Here is a 17,522-nt window from a genome sequence, read left to right on the forward strand (position 1 = left end):
TTCACCTTTGACAGCGAATGATACCCCCCACGCCTAGACGGCTAGGCATTGCGACCCCATGACGGTGTGGTGGTAGTCGAATCCCTTGGCCATGCCAAACAAGTGCATTGCCGCGGCGAGCACGACAAAGAGGTGAAAGATCTGGTGCGAGCTGCCCCAAATGTCGAATGCTCCTGGGAAACTCCGCTCCGGCCAGCGAACCTGAGCAGTCGGTCAGCACCACGTGCAGGTCAGCCAGCGAGTCAGGGGTGGGGACGCACGGCGTAGATGACGGCGCCAGCTATGTACATGACACCCTGGGCAATGACCCAAGTGATGCCCATCCTGTCCTCGAGCCCCCGGTAGCCGTAGATGGTGAGACCCTGGAGGATGGGGACGACGCCCGAAACGCCGAGGCCGATGAACATGGCCGCTCGGTAGGGCCGCCACAGCGGTGTGCGGAACCGGTCCAGCCAGGACACCATCGTGCACCCGAGGCCGAGGATGCATATCTGTGCGTCTCTCCACGTTAGCAGGTTCGGCATCGGAAACGGGGGCGACGGGGGACCGACCAGCCCGAGATAGACCGTCAACAGCGTCGGCTTGCAGAAGAAGCCATAGTACATGGCCGGCACGTAGCTCCCCACGATCAAGGCCACGATTCCCGTGTAGTCCAGCTTGTTCCCCCACCTGGCCACCGACGGGCTATGGTCCTGGATGGCGTGATAGGTCGCGCTCATACCGAGACACAGCACGGCGCCGCCGAAGAAGCACGAGAAGACCAAGACGTCCGACGACGAGGCGGACGCGTATCGCGGTTGAATTTCGTAGTACAGGTACGTCGCCGACGTCATGGCGAGCAGGGCGCCGACGAGGTGCGACCAGATGTTGACCGATTCGTTGTGCAGGTAGAAAAGCGAGCGGAACGCGTGCGAGTATGAGGCGCGGATCTGACGGTAGCCCGAGTGTATGAAGGCATTGTCCCGCCGCCAGGCGGGCAGGTCGTCCCAGAGGAGGAGAAGCGTCCGCTCGGCCTTGTGCTCGAGGGTCTTGACTGCCGCGATGAGGGCATCCTTGGATGATGATGAGGACTGGCGCCGGTGCCGTTGACGGAGACGATCTGCTTGTTCATTCGGTGGGCTCATCTTGCATGGGATTGAATCTAATGACGATGATGGATCGTACGAAGTAGTCAAACTCTTGGTCGTGGATGGAACTGGGACTGCCTGCATTTGAGCAGAAATTTCAACAACGGGGAGACGTGATCATATCAATTGGATCTTGAAACCGTTGGGGCTCGAGAAATCGCATGGCCGAGGTTGAGGTGGCCGGCCGAGCGTCGGTCGAAGGGGTTGAGGGTGGGTTGGGCCGGAAATTGCCCTCACCAAATTGTTGCTGTACGGAGTAAGTAGGCAATGCTAAACGTACAGTACGGAGAATATGCGGCGAACCTTGGTGCCTCGGTTTATCGTACACCCACCTCGTTGGCTACAAAAATGCGGGCGCAAGTACTGTACAACTACAACGTAAGTGCAAAGGTACTTGACACCGACCACTGAGTATTATTACAATGTACATGTAATATGTACAAATACTCGGTATTCCGTGTTACATGAATTACAGTAATGCAAGTACTGTACTGTAGGAGTACTTAGCACACCTACCTGTACTTCTGCGTAGGTAGCGGGCCTAGAGAAGTATAAGTACAGTACTCCGTACCAAGGAAAACTAGAAACTAATACACTAGGCCAGGAGGAGGTAGTTAATAGCTGGTTTACTGGTAGTTCGCTACAAGTTATCTTCCACTTGGCCGATGACCTAGCCACTAGTAGTAGTATTAGTAGGCTCGTTTACTAGGGTGCTGCTGTGCGGTGCAAGTACTTACTCCCGCAGTGGGACAGTTGCACTGCATAGTATCTGCTGTTGCGATTGCATCAGCACCTGAAATCCATCTCTGGCAGTGCGACTTGAAGTAGGCATCGGCAGACGTAATCTTGTGCTCTCCTCTCTGTATAGTCCTCGATAACATCTACGGCTCTTGCAAGGCTATTCTGCACTTCTTTCCCCCACATTCTGACCTGAATTCCTGTCCCTTTCGCCGATCTGTTGACGTCGATATTGCGTCTGCCTCGGCGTGGGACGACAATCAGTGAGTGTGAAAGTGGACGAGCCCAGATTTGAGACTCCACACTCGAGTAATCATCACTTCGGATATTCCACTAGGAGCGTGTGAAGTTGGATATTCCAATATACATAGAACATACATGGTACCACAACGCAGTTGCTGCTGGCATCGGCGAGCGCCGTCGAGTCGCGCTGGTAACGGCATCACCGCCAAGCAGGAGTGTGAGTATGCAACGCATTTCTCGTCAGACCGCACTATCGCCATTCCCTCGAGCACCGTCTTCCTGACATGGAGTCCCGACCCATCAAAGTATCGCAGGCCCATTGCGGCGCACGAAAACATCGCACCCTGTAACACAAATCACCGAGGGCGCTGTTGTGTCCTTCAAGGCGTCTCGACCATCTACCATCTATTTCTTGCCGCTCTTCTTGATACCCTGGGTTCCCGTGTTGAGAGGACCCTTGCCGCCGGCCTTGGCTGCCAGCTCCTTGCGCGCCTTTTCGTCTGCTCGCTGTTAGCGTCCATCCGTCCGCATTCGAATGCGACACCGTATCGTCATACCTGCCCGCTTTTTCTCGAGGAAAGCCTTGTCATCTTCGTCGAGTTCCTTTTCCTGCCTCTTTGCTTGCTTCAAAGGCTTGGCCTTGCCGCCTGCGGAGTGATGCGGCTGTCAGAGAGCTGGACGGTGCCAATGGGAGAGGAGAACACGGACCTTCTCTGTTGGCTCCACCCATCGTTTCGTGGAAATTATTCGGTCCAAGGCAAGGGAAATGCAATCAGTTCAGAGTACCACTGGACGATGCGAACCGTCCGATATCGCCAGATGAAGAGAAACGTCGGACGCAACGTCAGTCCTTCGTGAAAAGTGGTGCAGATATTTGCGGGGCTGTGGCTTAGGTAATCAACGTCTGTCGTCGCCCCACCCTTATCGCCCGTCGCGGGCAGCTACATCATTAAAACTTCCCAACTCCACAAGATCGTCGCGTCACCGCTCTACCCGCCTTGCTTCCTTCCTTCCACCAAATTGCTGCCGCAGCACAGCGAGCGTCTCGCATGACCACGTAGTTTCGAATCTCCTGCTACGAGATTCAACCATATCAGAGCTTTCTTATTCCATCGGCACGGCTCCTCGCTGTTGCCCTCGGTTTTCGTCCCTCCGCTCTCGACGGCCTCCTCTCCCCTTGTCAAATTTCCACCCTTCTTTCCCGCTTTCTCCCCATGCCACCCTTTTCGACTCTCATACATTCATCATCTATGGCTTGAGCCTTTGGCAACGTTTGTACTCTGGTTGGACGCTTCCTTCTGACCGCACACCGCTTCGCAAGAATCCAGGCTGACACTCCTTCTGCCTCGCAACATACTCGGATCAAACCTTTGCTCACCATGTCGTCAAGCTCTGACGAGGGTGAGATTCGGGACGATGGACATGGGGCTTTGAAGGCATCTCACCAGACCTCTCAAACAGGAAATGGAGTTGACCGTCAAGGCAGACCGAGAGACCCGTCACCCAGCCACGACTATGCCTCCCGTGCCGGCGCTGCCGCGCACAGGCCTAGCCGCTCTCCCCGTGGCTTCAAAAGGTCTCGTGAAGACGGCGATTACTATGTCGGCGGACATGATCGCCACGACACGAGGCAACCTCGTTCTCGTCGCGACGACCGCCAACGAAACGGCTATCATGGGCGAGACCGCGATCCGAGGTCCTACAGCCACTACGACGAGGCACCTCGCGACGAATATCGACGATCCCGCGTGTCGTACGAGGATCTGGACCGCCCATTAGCTCATGGATCGAGCTACGTTCCCAACGAAGGGGATCACTATCGCAACCGAGGTCGAGACCGTGGCCGAGCGAACGACCGTGGTCGACACCCGTATTACGATGGCGACCTGGAACGCCGAAGCCGTTCTCCAGACAAGCCCCGACGCGACAGCCGAACGAGCGGCGCGGCAGTACGGGATGGGTATGGAAGCAGACGATCGCGGCATGACGAGAACAGGGGTGCCGGCAAGGGTAGTTGTGTCGTTCCAAAGGAGCCTCCTCGTTCAGAGAAGAAGGAGGATGTCTCTGTCAAGTCGGTCTTACCTAGCCTCTTGTTGCTAACCTCGATTAACATGTTGGCAGGGAGCCGCACAAGGAGCCGTCCCCCGAAGTGGACTACGAAGAAGCACCGCAGGTTGACGAGGACGCCGAAATTGAGCGCCGTCGAAAACGGCGTGAGGAGCTCCTGGCAAAGTCCAGCTCCGCGACACCGCTTCTCGTCCACGCCGTTAGCGCTGCCGCCGAGAAAGCTCGCGCCACTTCTCCTCGATCGATACAGCCTGAGCTTGCCGCGGCTTCCATCGAAGCTCGCACTCCCAAGACATCGGGCTCCGGTACGTCGGGCGGCTCGCAGACCACGGCGGTGCTCTTTTTTCTAACGCCTTGCTAGGGTGGCAATCGCCGCGTTCGCCCGTATCGCGCGATGGAGCTTCACCCAATCTTCTTGATGACAAATTGCTCATGAACACACACGGCGTCACCGACACCACAGAGCAGGATGGTCCCTCTGCGGCAGATTATGATCCCACCATCGACATGCAAGAGGACGAACGTCGAGATGAGATGAGACATGGCCAAGCAGTCGTCCACGGGGAGGCTCAACCCGCCGAGGGCCAGGTCGAGGAGGCTCAGGGGAGTCCCGGAGAGGCGTGCGATGAGGAGGATGAATTCGACATGTTTGCCGAGGACTTTGACGAGGACAAGTACGCCGCTCACCAAGCAAATGCCCAGGCACAGGGCCAGGGCCAGGGAGGAATCCTCGAAGGTGATGATGCCGACGGCTTTTACAAGATCCGCGTCGGCGAGCTTCTCAACGAGCGCTACAAAGTCCAGTCGGTCCTCGGTCAGGGCATGTTTGCGCGTGTATCCCGGGCCGAGGACACGAGGAACAAGGCGATCGTTGCCATCAAGATCATCCGCAATAACGCCGCCCTCCGCAAGGCGGCCCAGACGGAGGTGGCGATTCTGAAGAAGCTCAACGACAGCGACAGCTCGCGCAAGAAGCACATTGTCATGTTTGAGCATACTTTCGACCACCTCGGCCATTACTGCATGGTTTTCGAAGGCCTCGAGATGAACTTGCGTGAGGTGTTGAGGAAGTTTGGCAAGAACGTGGGCATCAGCCTGGAAGCGACGCGCCGGTTCGCGAGGCAGATCTTTGTGGCCCTGGACCACATGCGCAAGAACAGCATCATCCATGCCGACCTCAAGCCGGACAACATCTTGGTATGGCCGAGGACCGGTGTGCCGACATTTCCGACGTGGTCATGCTGACGGTGGAACAGATTCACAAGAGCAAGCAGGAGGTCAAGATTTGCGATTTGGGGACGGCAATCGACCGAGACGACGCAGCCACGGCTCACTCCCAGATTACGCCCTACCTCATCAGCCGCTTCTACCGAGCGCCCGAAGTGATCCTCGGGATGGACTACGACTATGCGATCGACGTTTGGTCCATCGGCTGCACGCTCTTCGAGCTGTTCACCGGCAAGATATTGTTCCCGGGCGAGAACAACAACCAGATGCTCCGGCTCATGATGGAGCTGCGCGGAAGGATGCACGCCAAGTACTACAAGCGCGGAAAGCTGTGGCCCCAGCATTTTGACGAGAGAGATAACTTTGTGAGCGTCACGCGCGACACCATCACCAACAAGGTAGGTCTTTTCGCCTTTGTCTTCTCGTGCACTCGTTTGTCGACATCGGCATCTCACCTCTTCCCTATGCTCCCGTGTTTCTCGCTACGTTGGACGCTTGTCAGCCAAGGACGGCAAAACGGGCGTGGCTGGCGATGATGTGATGCGTGGGCTATTTGGCCTTGGCGCGTGGGGTACCAGCGTCAGAATTATCGTGAGACTATTGCCTGTGGCAGCTAGCTGATGCCGTCGGGCGGACTCTGCTGGACACGGATCAGCCGTGGGGTCGGGGGGGGGGCACTCCTTGGTCACTAATGCCTAGAGGGTGGCTGTCAGCCAATCTGTTGGTGTTTTTTGGCTGGAGAGGGTGGTGAGCGGCGAGTGCCGCTTTGGACGGCCAGCTCGGCCGGGTTGCTTTCTTTTCTTTTTCGATGGACACACAATGGCAATTGAGAGGCGCGACGGCTAACGACGGTTCGCTAGGACGTGATGAAGACGATGGTGATCAAGCCGACGCGCAACTTGGGTCTCCTCCTCGAGAAGGCGGCGGTGAACATGACGCTCGAAGACAAGCAGGAGGTGGACCGGCTCCGCGACTTGCTGGAGAGCTGCCTCGTGGTACACCCCGAGAGGCGGATTACGCCCGCTGAGGCATTGAAACATGGGTTTTTCCACAGCTCCCACAAGACGAGCTCGCAGCAACCACGCTAGGTTACGTGGGGCAAGACGAAGTGAGCTGGTGATGTGTAGGAAGGCGAAGAGGTGCAGGCTGAGGGTTGCGGGCGGCGGGCTACAGGTACGCATCACCATGATCGATTCTCAGCTCGCATTGTGCCGTTTCGAGAGTCGGACGGTGTTGAAGGTGTACTCATGCTCGTGCGTACCGCGGCCGTGGCACTCGGTCACAGGTCCGGTCAGGCGACGGACGGCGTCGTTGCACCGATGTGGATGATCCATGTTTGAGCACAAGTAGGCCTACGTGAGCCGGAGATGTTGCCTCGGGCGAGAAGCTCAGGCTTGGTAGAGCATGGGTGCCCTGGACGTCGGACAAGCCAAGAGTATCATAGGATAGATATTCGCTGTCCGATGAAAGATGGGTGCATAGAGAGATGTCTCGGTGTGTGCGTGTGTGTGCTTTTTCGCCGATGCTGATGCCGTGTCACGACGCCAGGCCGTCCGTTGTTGTCATGCTGCTGACGAGTAGGTGCATCATTCCCGAGCCGAGAATCTGTGCATTCGCCAGCAGGAGCAAATGGGGCAGTGAAAAACCGGAGGCTGCGGGTACGACAAAGCACGACCTGGAACCAAACTGATCGTGTGATCACCACGTACCCTGTCTGTCGCCAGGGGCACAGGCAGACGAGGACGAGACAAACGATGGCGATGTTGCTCCTGAGGGTGCTTGGCAGCGTGGTTTCCGAGTATTGGTTTACTTTTTTCTCACTTCTACACACCACCGCGAGCGCGAACGCATCGGACATACAGAAGTACTACGAGAAACCGACGGCAAGGTGTTGTTGCGCGAGGGCAGAGGCAGCAGCTGTGGTTGAGAACCTCAGCCAGAGAGGAGGTGATGGTGGTGATGGTGGGAGGGGGCGCTCGATGGGATCCTGCAGGATTCGTGGCAGTGCTGGACTAAGCAAGTCTTGGAAGGATATGCTTGGAGATGAGAGAATGAGTACGATAGACCAAAACGGATGAAGCTGAGCCACGGGGTCCATGTGTGTTTGAATTGCTTTGCAGGTGAGATGTGATGCGGAGCGTCAGGTGATGGGGACGACCTACCCTGTAGCGCAGATGGCTCAAAAAGTTCGTCGACGACTTTCCTCTGATCAGCCAGCCAGGTCGAGAGTCGAGGGGCAGCCGTTACAAAGAATTTGTCCACAACGACGGATAGAAGGCTTACTTACTTTGGTGGCGATTCAATAGTCGGCAACAGAAGCACTGGCGGAGCCTGGACGGAAATGCTGATCCGAGGAAGATGGTGAGGTTGGCGAGAAAAGCCAAACGCGCGGACATCCTCCTCGTTGCGGAGAAGGGTGCGAACATCGAACCGGGGGTGCGAGGCGTCCAGGCCAGTCAAAAAACAAAAAAAAGCCGTTTTTGCTTCCTTGACGAAACGGAAGAAGGAAGGAAAGGGGGCGGAAGGCTGGCTGAAGTGACTGGTCCAGGGCCCCAACGTTCGTTCAGCCACCGATGCGTAGGCAGGTATGTGCCGGGCCTACCTCCACCTCCATCACTGCTGGTAGAGTCATAGATACGTTCATGGTGCTGTTGGGGAAAGGAATAGATGACCAGGTTGTTCGTTGGTACGCGGCCACCGAGTGAGGGAGGAGAGGGTGCCAGGTCCATGCACGGGGACAAGAAGGTGTAGATGACTGCACGAGTACTTGTAAGTGAGTATAAAGGTGAGGCTGGCGAGCGAGCCAAATCGGACGTGCTTCTGGCCCGCAGCACCCGGCGGCCACGTTCAGCCGCAGACGCACGGAAGCTCACGCACGTCCACGGCACGTTCGCTCGCACAATCAGGCTCGGGGGTGTTTGTAACTGAGTCTTGGACTGAAGTAAAGCCCGTATAATCACGTGCGAGTCGTGGTTGCAGCGTCAGCTCTACGAGTTACGAGTGGGGACGATCTGCATACATACTTATTGTCAAACGTACTAACATAATGAAACTGCTTCGCTAGATCATATCCTTTGCGCCTGTGCCGTACGCATAACTAAGCACTTCTGAATGTGGGCTTTGTATGCTTAATAACCGAGCGGGTACAACATGTTGGGCAGGGGGTGCGACAATACTATGGGCTAATACTAACTGCGTACTCAATGACTCGATGGACCAGTCGGTCCAAAGGCAACGGTTACTCGCACAGCACACTTGAAATAAAACCATACAGTATTGCAGTGTATGCAGCGCCTGAAAATTACATACAAGTTCGAGTCAAAAGTTGAGAAATTTGCGACTGGCTCATTCCACAAACCCATTGATATATAGCAGTAGCAGTATATAAGTATGTATATCTAAACAGATCCCTATATGAGTCCTTGAATGTATCCAATGTTACTCGGAACTTCTCATCCAAAACCACATTTGCCCTACTTGCACTCTCCTTCAATCTTCACCTATTAGCCATTCTTGTTCAACCATCAAATTCCAGCATGAAGTTTATCAGCGCCATCTTTTTCGCCACCGTTGCCTCGGCTCTCGTTCTTCGTCGGCCGCAGACTCCCGTTAACTCTATGATCAACATCCAAGATGCGGTAGTACTCGTCAACTCGCAACTCAGGATTGCAGAACAGATTGGGAAGGACAGCTACCCCGCCGTTCTCAACGAATGCCTTGCGAACGTTGACCAGACCATCAAGAACACTACCAGTTATCTTGGTACAATGACCGGGCTTTCCAAATCGGAGGAAAACGCCGTTTTCCCGTGGATCACACGCTTGGGTTTTTTTGGTCGCCATTTGTGCGAGGCTTTGAATGAACGAATACTAGCCATCTACAAGAGTGACTGTTGCAATTCCGTACAACTTCATCTCGGCACTATTCGAGATGACTTCATGGGTCTCGGTCAAGTCCTATCCGATAAGGTATCCAAGGATCAGAGGCCTCGTGTCGAAGCCTATACTAGGGAGGTTGCCGAAATCCTGCAAATCCATATGGCGGGGTTCGCACCAGATACATGCAAGGCTTCGGCTATGCAAGTAGTTACCCCAACGCCCGTTACCCATGATTCCGACATGGCTTCCCATTCGTTCGGGGCTTGGGTCGATGGTACACCTGTGCCATTGGATTTCTTTCCTTAGCTGAATACACGCAACATGCGCAGTGCGCCAAAGATTGGCCCCCCACAGCCATACCTGTCCGGCACGGGGTCGGCTCGGGTAGGTCGGAACGGACGCTTGACGTTCAGCGTACTGTGACCTTTCCAAGTGTTCCCTAGACGTGGAGGAAGTAGGGGGGGGGGCAGTGGAGAGGCGGAGGAAGTAGCAGAGGAGAGGAGGCCGCATAGGGGAAGATGGGAAAAGCAAGATGGGACAGCATGATGCATTCAGACCTTGATGCAGTCCCAACGGCTGGCGACAGGCTGAACCCATCGGGCGGGGCCAGGGGCACAGTTGGACCTGCCAAGCCGGGAGTCTATTTTTGCCTGGCTTCTTGACCAGGCTCGATGCGTCATGGATCAGTGCTCAGCGAAAGCATACTTGTACAGCGTTCGTTCCTTGGGCACATACGTGCCGTTGCGAACAGGGACTTCCTTTGCAAGAACGATGGATACGGGCGATGCCCAGATGAGCGAGGAGGGCCCAGAATGCCCGACGGCAGCAGAGTGAACGGGCCATTGGCCATTTGCCTGCCGCTCAGTCTCGGTTTCCAGACAGTCGATGGACCTTGTGCCCTCCCTGGGATGAGCAGGAGGCCGGGCGGGAGCCAGGCAAGCAAGCAGGCCACCTACGTCTTGTCGGGGGTCGCACGTGTTCGCCTCGACTGTCGCAGTTTGATCGACACCGACTTGCTCGCAAGCACGTCCTGCCGCCACGATCGCCGTACCGGACCGTACACGCACTAGGCACTACGCTACGTGTACGTGTTGGAGCACGGTCTACGAGAAACCGGGCGAGGGCGGGGAAAGGCCATTGTGGGGGGCGGTGAAACAAGTGACGGCTGGCGCATGATGGAGGATGATGGGATGGTCGATGGATGCTGGATGATGCATGAATGCCATTGTCCCTGTTTCCTGCTTCGGCACCACACGCCGACGGCGCATGGATGACATGGCATAGCACGACACGTGTTGCCTGCATCCGATGTGAAGACTTGCTACTCTGGCATGCACGTTCCGAGACGAAGCAGCAAGCAGCCATTTGACAGCGCCCAACGGTCCCCTTGCCTCGTCGGCGCAGCGTGCATGTACGAGTTGGGGGTGGAAGACGCCGACGGACAAGACGATGCACCGCCGACGGCCACCTTCCAGCCGTCTGCTAACGGCTCCAGACGACAGGAGCACCCACTCAGGCCGCCAGCACAGTTGGTCCGACTACCGTCGAGCCGCCGCGGCGGCATCTGTTTCATCGCGGCCCGGGGCACCGACGGGGGCACGGCGCAGGCAAGAAAAAAAGGAGGCTTCGACGACGGGGACGTTCTGCATCATCCGTTTCGCGCCGTTGGGGGTGTACGTGGATGGGGCACATTGCGAGATGGGAGGCCCGGAATGGAATGGCCGGCGGCGAATGCAAGGGAGGCGACGACACTGGAGGCGGGGGAGGGGGCGGGCTGCTTGCGTCTTGATTGCATCATGCACATGATCGAAACCACACGTCCCGTACTCTGACAGTCCCGGACGTAGCGCTTCAGACTCGAGACGGGCTGGCCGTGTCGGCGATGAACTAAACCAGTAGGCGATGGATAGCGACCACATGCCATCGACGCACCCCCTCCTACCCCCATCGCACCCATTGCTAGCTAGCTGGCCGGCCAAGCGTCCTCGCCAGGGGGCTGAGGTGTTGATGTCATGCCATGTCGATCATGGTCCTCGCGATACGACAACCATCGGCGCGCGCTTGGGTCAAGAATGGGATGCAGGGAGGGAGGGGGGGAAGGGGACTCGGCCGAGGTCGATCAAAGGTCATCGGCGGCCGAGAGCGACGCGACCCGGGTAGGGTCTTGTCGACTCGACGAAGGAACACGGCATAGGCATCCGTATACGAGCGAAGGAACAAAAAACGAGCAAACGAACGAATAAGTGAATGGATCAAGGCACAAGCACTCGCCACGGCTACGGGGAAGGCGCGGCACAAACCGGGGCCGGGGGCGAGTCCAGTCACCGGTGGGTGGAGCTGGCCGACCGGGCCGGAGCAAGCGCCGGCCGAGTTGGAGCCGAGAGCATGTACCGCGTACACGTGCGCCCAGGTACTTACTACTGTACTGTAAGTACTGTACAGTACCAGCACTGCAGCTAATACCTGGACTCCGTACTTGTATTATTACTGGCTGCACAGGTAGGGGGTACATGTACTGCTGCAGGCACTGGCAACTGCCCATGGAGCATGAGGAATACTCCGTACTCCGTACTTGCTGTAAGTATACTTGCCGTGTACTTGCTTACACGCACTCACTGCCCACGCAAAGTCCACGGTACGCACCCCTACCCGATGCGTGCTGCATGCACCGCACATGTGCAGGGCCTGCTGTCGTGGTAGTGCCTTGGTCTCGGTGTACAAGCAAACAGCATTGCCGGCACGAGCAACGACGAGGGTGCCATGGCCATGTTCCGTCGCAAGAGACGAGAGCCGGTGTTTCATGATTTCCTCGTCGACCAGCATCCGCCCTGCACAGGGGAACGGGGCGATGCTGTGGTGACGATGCTCGCCAACCACCGCAACGATCGACCGACGGCGTCGCACGGCATCGCACAAGCAGCCCGGCCGAACGAGCCTGGGACAGCGTGGCGATGCAGTGGAGCGCAGCGCAGGTCGAAACAAAGGTGGGCGAGGGACAGCAGGCGGAATGCGAGGCGTAGGAGCAACAAGCGCATGCGTTGCCGACGCCGACGAGCGCACGCCGCACGTACAAGTTCTATAGGTGAAAGCAGCACGTGGAGGATGCGGAATATGAATATTCAACGTCTGGCCGTACTCGCAGCCACCACCAAGTACAGTATGGGTTCTGAAGCAAGTACTTGGGCGTACGTGCGTCGATGACTGCGTCCGTACCTGAGTTGCTGTGCTGTAGCATGCATATGCCTTGTGCATGGAAGTGCAAGCAAGTATACGGAGTGCAGTGCCCGGTACCGCAGCCAAGTGCACCTGGCACTAAGTACAGTAAGTACTTACTGTACCGTACGTACACGTACTCCGGATGCACCACCCTCGAAGTCGAAGAATGATACCGGCGAGGGAGCACTTACAACCAAGTACACCTACTCCGCACATGTACTGTATTCCATGCAAGTGATTATCGATGTATTTCCTGCACGATGACGCCTACGAGTGCATGCTGTGCCCCTACGAGCACGAGGATGAGCTCGAGTAAGTGTGCAGATGTACGGGGCAATGGACTCGGCAATAATAGCACCCAAGGCATTGCTCCAACTCGCCGTCGAAACGTGGCGAAGAAAAAACCGCAGGTCGCAGACAAGGGAGGGTTTGACGCCATGCCAATACGAGCATGCGTTACTTAGGTGTACACCCACTGTAGCAGTAGTGGTAATAGTAGGTTGTACTTGCTTAGTTGTACGGCTAGGCGTACAAGTGGTACAAGCAGGCATCCATTGCATCCACAACCTGCCATGCTTGCTTGCGTCACATATTACTTGGTCGTAAGTACTTGCATGTACAGTACGGAGCAAGTCCACCTACTTGTACAGCACTGTACACTTCCAGAAGGTAATTATTAATGAAGGTATTATTACTTGTTCTCTACGGAGTACTGTACAGTAAGTACTCCGTACAGTACATGCACTCCGTACTCCGTATCGCTGGCGGACTCTGTAAGTACTTACTCCGTACTTGGAGTATTAATTACGGGTCCTGGGCCGAATAGATAAGAGTTCCCCACAGCGAAAAATAAAAAGGAGGGCAAGTACATGCACCTACGTGTCCGTTCTTGTACTTTGTTACGTACGTGCTCGTCCCGCACGAACAGGTACTTGCACGAGACCCGTCGGTAGTGGTACGAGCAGATAAAGATAGACCCTGAATGGCCAGCCCCATCGAACGTCTGCAGAAGTTTCCAGCGGCGGAGCCTGTGGGTAATGCGTGCTGGAATGACGTTGAACCCGCTGGAACAGCTCATCCTGGCCCCAGCAATCCAAGGTCCAACCGTCTCCGCGGAGGGCCGATGACACCCTGGCGGAGGCGACGACCAATGGCGCGCTTGCGCACGAGTCGACTTGATCGTGCCAGGGCCTGTCAAGGATGAGCGGGTGCTATACGGAGTAGTGCCACGAGAACATAACACAAGTACAGCTATATGTATTCATCGTATAGTTGTACTGGACTTGCGAGTGCTACCTGAGCAATCGTGCAGCATTCTGTTCGGCAAGTGCTTGCGCCGTACAGGTGCGGGTAAAAGGGGTTCTGTAATTCCAAGCAAGCATGGTATTATTGCAGCGTCGCACAGGCTAGACCAAAGTGGATGGTTACCTCGCTCTCTCACGTGGGTTAACCATAATTGTATGTAATATTTACCTAGCCGTATGTAATATCCTACAGACATCATCGCACACGTGCCTGAAGACGTACGAGTCGTCGTTTGAATGTGTAACTGATACTCCGTAGCGACGTACGATGTAGATAAGTGGTGCAATCTGCCGTGCTATAGTTGATGTGCCGAGGACGGGACCCTCGTTCATGCGCAGTCCATGCAACTGCGGCACGGGTTTCAGCTGCTCCTGCGTGTGCTTCTTGAGGTACAAGAGCGACAATTCTAGTTGTCGTATTTCGCAGTAGGATGCGCGGTCGTCCATGTCCCAAGCCGGTTGCGGGTATTGCTCGGAGCAGGTGTCATTTCGGCTGCATGGCGCGCTGTACTGCAAGCACTTACTGTACATGTACTGTACTGTACGTAGCTGGTGGGCATTGACCTCGTATGGATCAGTACGCCGATTATAGGCGTGCGGGTGCGAAGGTGTATACGTACTAGGGGCCTAGGCATGTACTTACTGTACGCCTACTGTACTGTACTTGAGTACACCAACGTGCCTGGGCTTGTGCAACCAAACACTACAGTACATGTACTTGGTACTCTGCCTGTACACCGTACTCCGTACAGTACGCAGAGTTCCACTGCACTTGCACTGCAAGTACTGTCCTTACAATTACGGTACAACATTTGTACGGCACTTGGGGCGTACACTTCCAGCGCACCCAAGTACTGTACTAGGTATGCACAAGCACTCCGTGCAGACTATGGAGCATTGCTTGGAACGGCAGCCTGTGGCAATCCACACATGCCAATGTTCAAGTACCGATACGAATTAAACTGGAACAAGTGCAAGTACGGAGCACAAGTGCTGTTATACGGATACGGACATTGAGTATTATTAATAACATTACAAATGAACACCTGCATACTTGCGTTCTATAGGAGTACAACTACAGCACGTATGTGTACCGTAAGTGTGCCGTACAGCTAGCTACCTTAGGTCGGTATTGCAGACGTACATGTACATGTGCATGTACGCCTACCACCACAGCACTGCGCGGCAAGTAATGCAATACCAGTAATTACTGTACGTACTGTACATGCAATGCAAGTGCACCTGGGTGCGGTGGGACAGGCATTTGAGAGCAGGCCTCTGCGTTCCACAAGACCGCATGACCGTCGCCCAATACCAGCAGCCAGCAAATACCAGCGCTGGTATTGCCGCACTCCATTCGCAGTGGTCACTCAGACAGTTCTGTATTGCACAGTATACGAGGCCAAGCATGACGAGTACGGAGTAGTTCAAGGTCGAATGGCCGCCGCGAACAGCCACCAGCCGACAGCCGGCGCCGGCGGACCACGGTGCATGCTCGGTCTCGCCCCCAGGGGTACTCGTCGATTGTCTGCAAATTTCCTCAAGGTGCCGAACGGAGTTTTCCGCGGCCGTGGCTCGCACCAACTGATACAAACCATGTACGGTAAGTACTTACTGTACTGTACTTGCTCATATGGGTACATAGAGGTCCCGCATAATTGCCGTACGCCGTCATGTCTGCACACCTATGTGTACTTGGTACTGTGCAGTACTGTTCTTAAGTAGTGCACAGTACTCCTCATACACCTACACCTATTACTTGGCACACTTACTTACATGTACTTGCAGTTGTTCTTAAGTAATTACTGCAATACTGTACACCTATCATGAGCCCTGACAACCATTACTTGCCGTATCACTCCGTACGCCGTACCTAACCAAGTAGCTTTGCCGAATTCGCACCCGGTATCCGGACGTGAGGCGCTCAACACCGTGGCGGAGTCCTGGAACGAAACGCCCCTGGCTGGCCATCCGCACGTGATGCCGCCAAACATACCAACGACCAACGGCATTGTACTTATGGAGGTATTCTCCTGCTCTCGGTAGCGCGCCCCTGGCCGACATTAAACGCAAGCTCCAGGTACAATCCAGTTCCTGCCCGTGGGGTAATGCCAGCCTGCGCATGCGATACCCTCGGCGCGGCGGTGGTGTGCAGTCATCCGCAAGTACATGTACGTGCGCCTGCATGCACTTGGGTAGAGTCCGGCATGTATAGGTACTTTGCACAACAAACAGCACTCAAGTTCTTGCACACCCAAGCACGGATGCGGATGCTGAGAGTGCCGTCGTGAGGCATCGGCGCATGTACTCGTTGCATCATCGTATCGCGCTCCGCATACGGCCATCCCTTGGAGCGGCGGCCAACGGCACGAAACGCCGGCCTCACCCTGACTTGGACCTCGAAACGGCCCATCTCGGAGCCGGTTCGGGTTCGACGTGCGGCGGAGGTTCCCAGGAATCGCATGGTCGCGCCAGCCAAGCAATCGACGCCGTGTCGCCGATGGCTGGCTTGTTGGCTGACTGGCTGGCTGGCTGGCTGGCTGGCTGGCTCGCCGTACCGACTTGCACGGTGCTAGCACCCATACGGCATACTGATGTACACACGTACCGCACTTGCGCAGTGTGCTACGTGCCGTGAGTACTTATCCGTAATAACTTGCAAGTACTCAAGTACTTACTGCACTTGTAGTGTAAGTAGGTACTTTGCACTTGTAGTGTAAGTAGGTACTTAGGTTAGTAGGCTGGCTGCACGCCGCCGTAGCAGGCACAAACGAAAGCGGGCCCGACCCTGATGTGAGCTGGCTGGCGAGACCAAGTCATGGCGCTTACCAGAAAAGGGACAGCAAACCCCCATGGCGGACCGTCGCCCGTCTGCGCTTGCGGAGTGGGAGCAAATGAAATCGGCTCTTGTCGGGTGTCGGCATCTTCGTTTCGACCTGCTTCGCGAGCGCGGAGAAGCAGAGGGCAGCCAGGTGTGCGGCCCCAAGCCTCGGGGTTCAGGGTGGCGATGGATGATGCCGACGCGGCCACACCTGCTCCACGCTCGCGCAGAGCATGTGTGCTTCGGCCAGCGCTTCCTTCGTCCAACGACGACGCTGTGGTCGGTCGTCGGGGATGCCCATGCTGCCGGGACACGGCAAGACTAGGTTGAGGCCATGGGCTGCTCGAGGCAGCCAAGCGCTGGCCACTTCCGTGCGTCGCGCGAAAGCCACGACCAGCAAGTCGAAGACGGTGGGACGCATGGAACACCCAAGGTTGGTCGCCGCTCGCTGCCATCGCGGCAGTCGCTGGATGGAGACGATCTTCCGAGAGATGGTGCCATGGCCCCCGCCCGGCCTGCTGCCGCGAATCCGCAGCGACGAGGCCCTCGGCCAATGAAAGAGGCTGGCGTCCGAGCGCGACGCAGGTCCGCGGCTTCTGCCAGCGCGCCCAACCTCCCTCCCTATTCGAAGCCGGTTGCTCGTTGGCGGTTGCGGCTTCGCAGCGACGAGCCGAGACTGTGCCCCCCTGTGCTCGGTGGTGTGTTGGAGTGTCGGAGTGTTGGAGGAGCACAGGTGCCTGCGCCGGCGGCGTGCACACCTACCATGTACTTGCTTGCATGTACAGGTGCCCGGCAGAGGGGTGCATTCTGCAGGTACATGTACGGGAAGCTGCGTGCACGTGTACATGCACGGTACGTTGCGGGCGTGCTGCCACGAGCGGGCGCCCACGTACTCTGGCGG

The 17,522-nt window shown here is 56.4% G+C and overlaps 5 protein-coding genes across 5 annotated transcripts; 2 read left to right on the forward strand and 3 right to left on the reverse strand.

Annotated features, from left to right (window-relative positions):
* Window positions 1–33: 33 nt before the first annotated feature.
* Window positions 34–1,124, reverse strand: DCS_06419 (hemolysin-iii channel protein; the record flags this gene model as incomplete). Its single annotated transcript, XM_040803709.1, has 2 exons — window positions 34–201; window positions 261–1,124. 2 exons carry the CDS (start codon window positions 1,122–1,124, stop codon window positions 34–36), a joined length of 1,032 nt encoding a protein of 343 aa, XP_040653813.1.
* A 1,389-nt stretch (window positions 1,125–2,513) lies between these two features.
* On the reverse strand, window positions 2,514–2,838 carry DCS_06420 (uncharacterized protein; the record flags this gene model as incomplete). The annotated part of the gene is made up of 3 exons (XM_040803710.1): window positions 2,514–2,608; window positions 2,666–2,755; window positions 2,817–2,838. 3 exons carry the CDS (start codon window positions 2,836–2,838, stop codon window positions 2,514–2,516), a joined length of 207 nt encoding a protein of 68 aa, XP_040653814.1.
* Window positions 2,839–3,487: 649 nt separating this feature from the next.
* DCS_06421 (uncharacterized protein) lies at window positions 3,488–6,490 on the forward strand (the record flags this gene model as incomplete). Its single annotated transcript, XM_040803711.1, has 5 exons — window positions 3,488–4,179; window positions 4,230–4,480; window positions 4,537–5,372; window positions 5,432–5,800; window positions 6,263–6,490. The coding sequence occupies 5 exons, from the start codon at window positions 3,488–3,490 to the stop codon at window positions 6,488–6,490; spliced, it is 2,376 nt and encodes a 791-aa protein (XP_040653815.1).
* A 2,448-nt stretch (window positions 6,491–8,938) lies between these two features.
* Window positions 8,939–9,586, forward strand: DCS_06422 (uncharacterized protein; the record flags this gene model as incomplete). Its single annotated transcript, XM_040803712.1, has 1 exon — window positions 8,939–9,586. The coding sequence occupies one exon, from the start codon at window positions 8,939–8,941 to the stop codon at window positions 9,584–9,586; it is 648 nt and encodes a 215-aa protein (XP_040653816.1).
* A 6,596-nt stretch (window positions 9,587–16,182) lies between these two features.
* Window positions 16,183–17,076, reverse strand: DCS_06423 (uncharacterized protein; the record flags this gene model as incomplete). Its single annotated transcript, XM_040803713.1, has 3 exons — window positions 16,183–16,425; window positions 16,479–16,508; window positions 16,630–17,076. 3 exons carry the CDS (start codon window positions 17,074–17,076, stop codon window positions 16,183–16,185), a joined length of 720 nt encoding a protein of 239 aa, XP_040653817.1.
* Window positions 17,077–17,522: the final 446 nt, after the last annotated feature.

Source organism: Drechmeria coniospora, chromosome 03 (assembly GCF_001625195.1).
Source record: "Drechmeria coniospora strain ARSEF 6962 chromosome 03, whole genome shotgun sequence".
NCBI classification, from domain to species: Eukaryota; Fungi; Ascomycota; class Sordariomycetes; order Hypocreales; family Ophiocordycipitaceae; genus Drechmeria; species Drechmeria coniospora.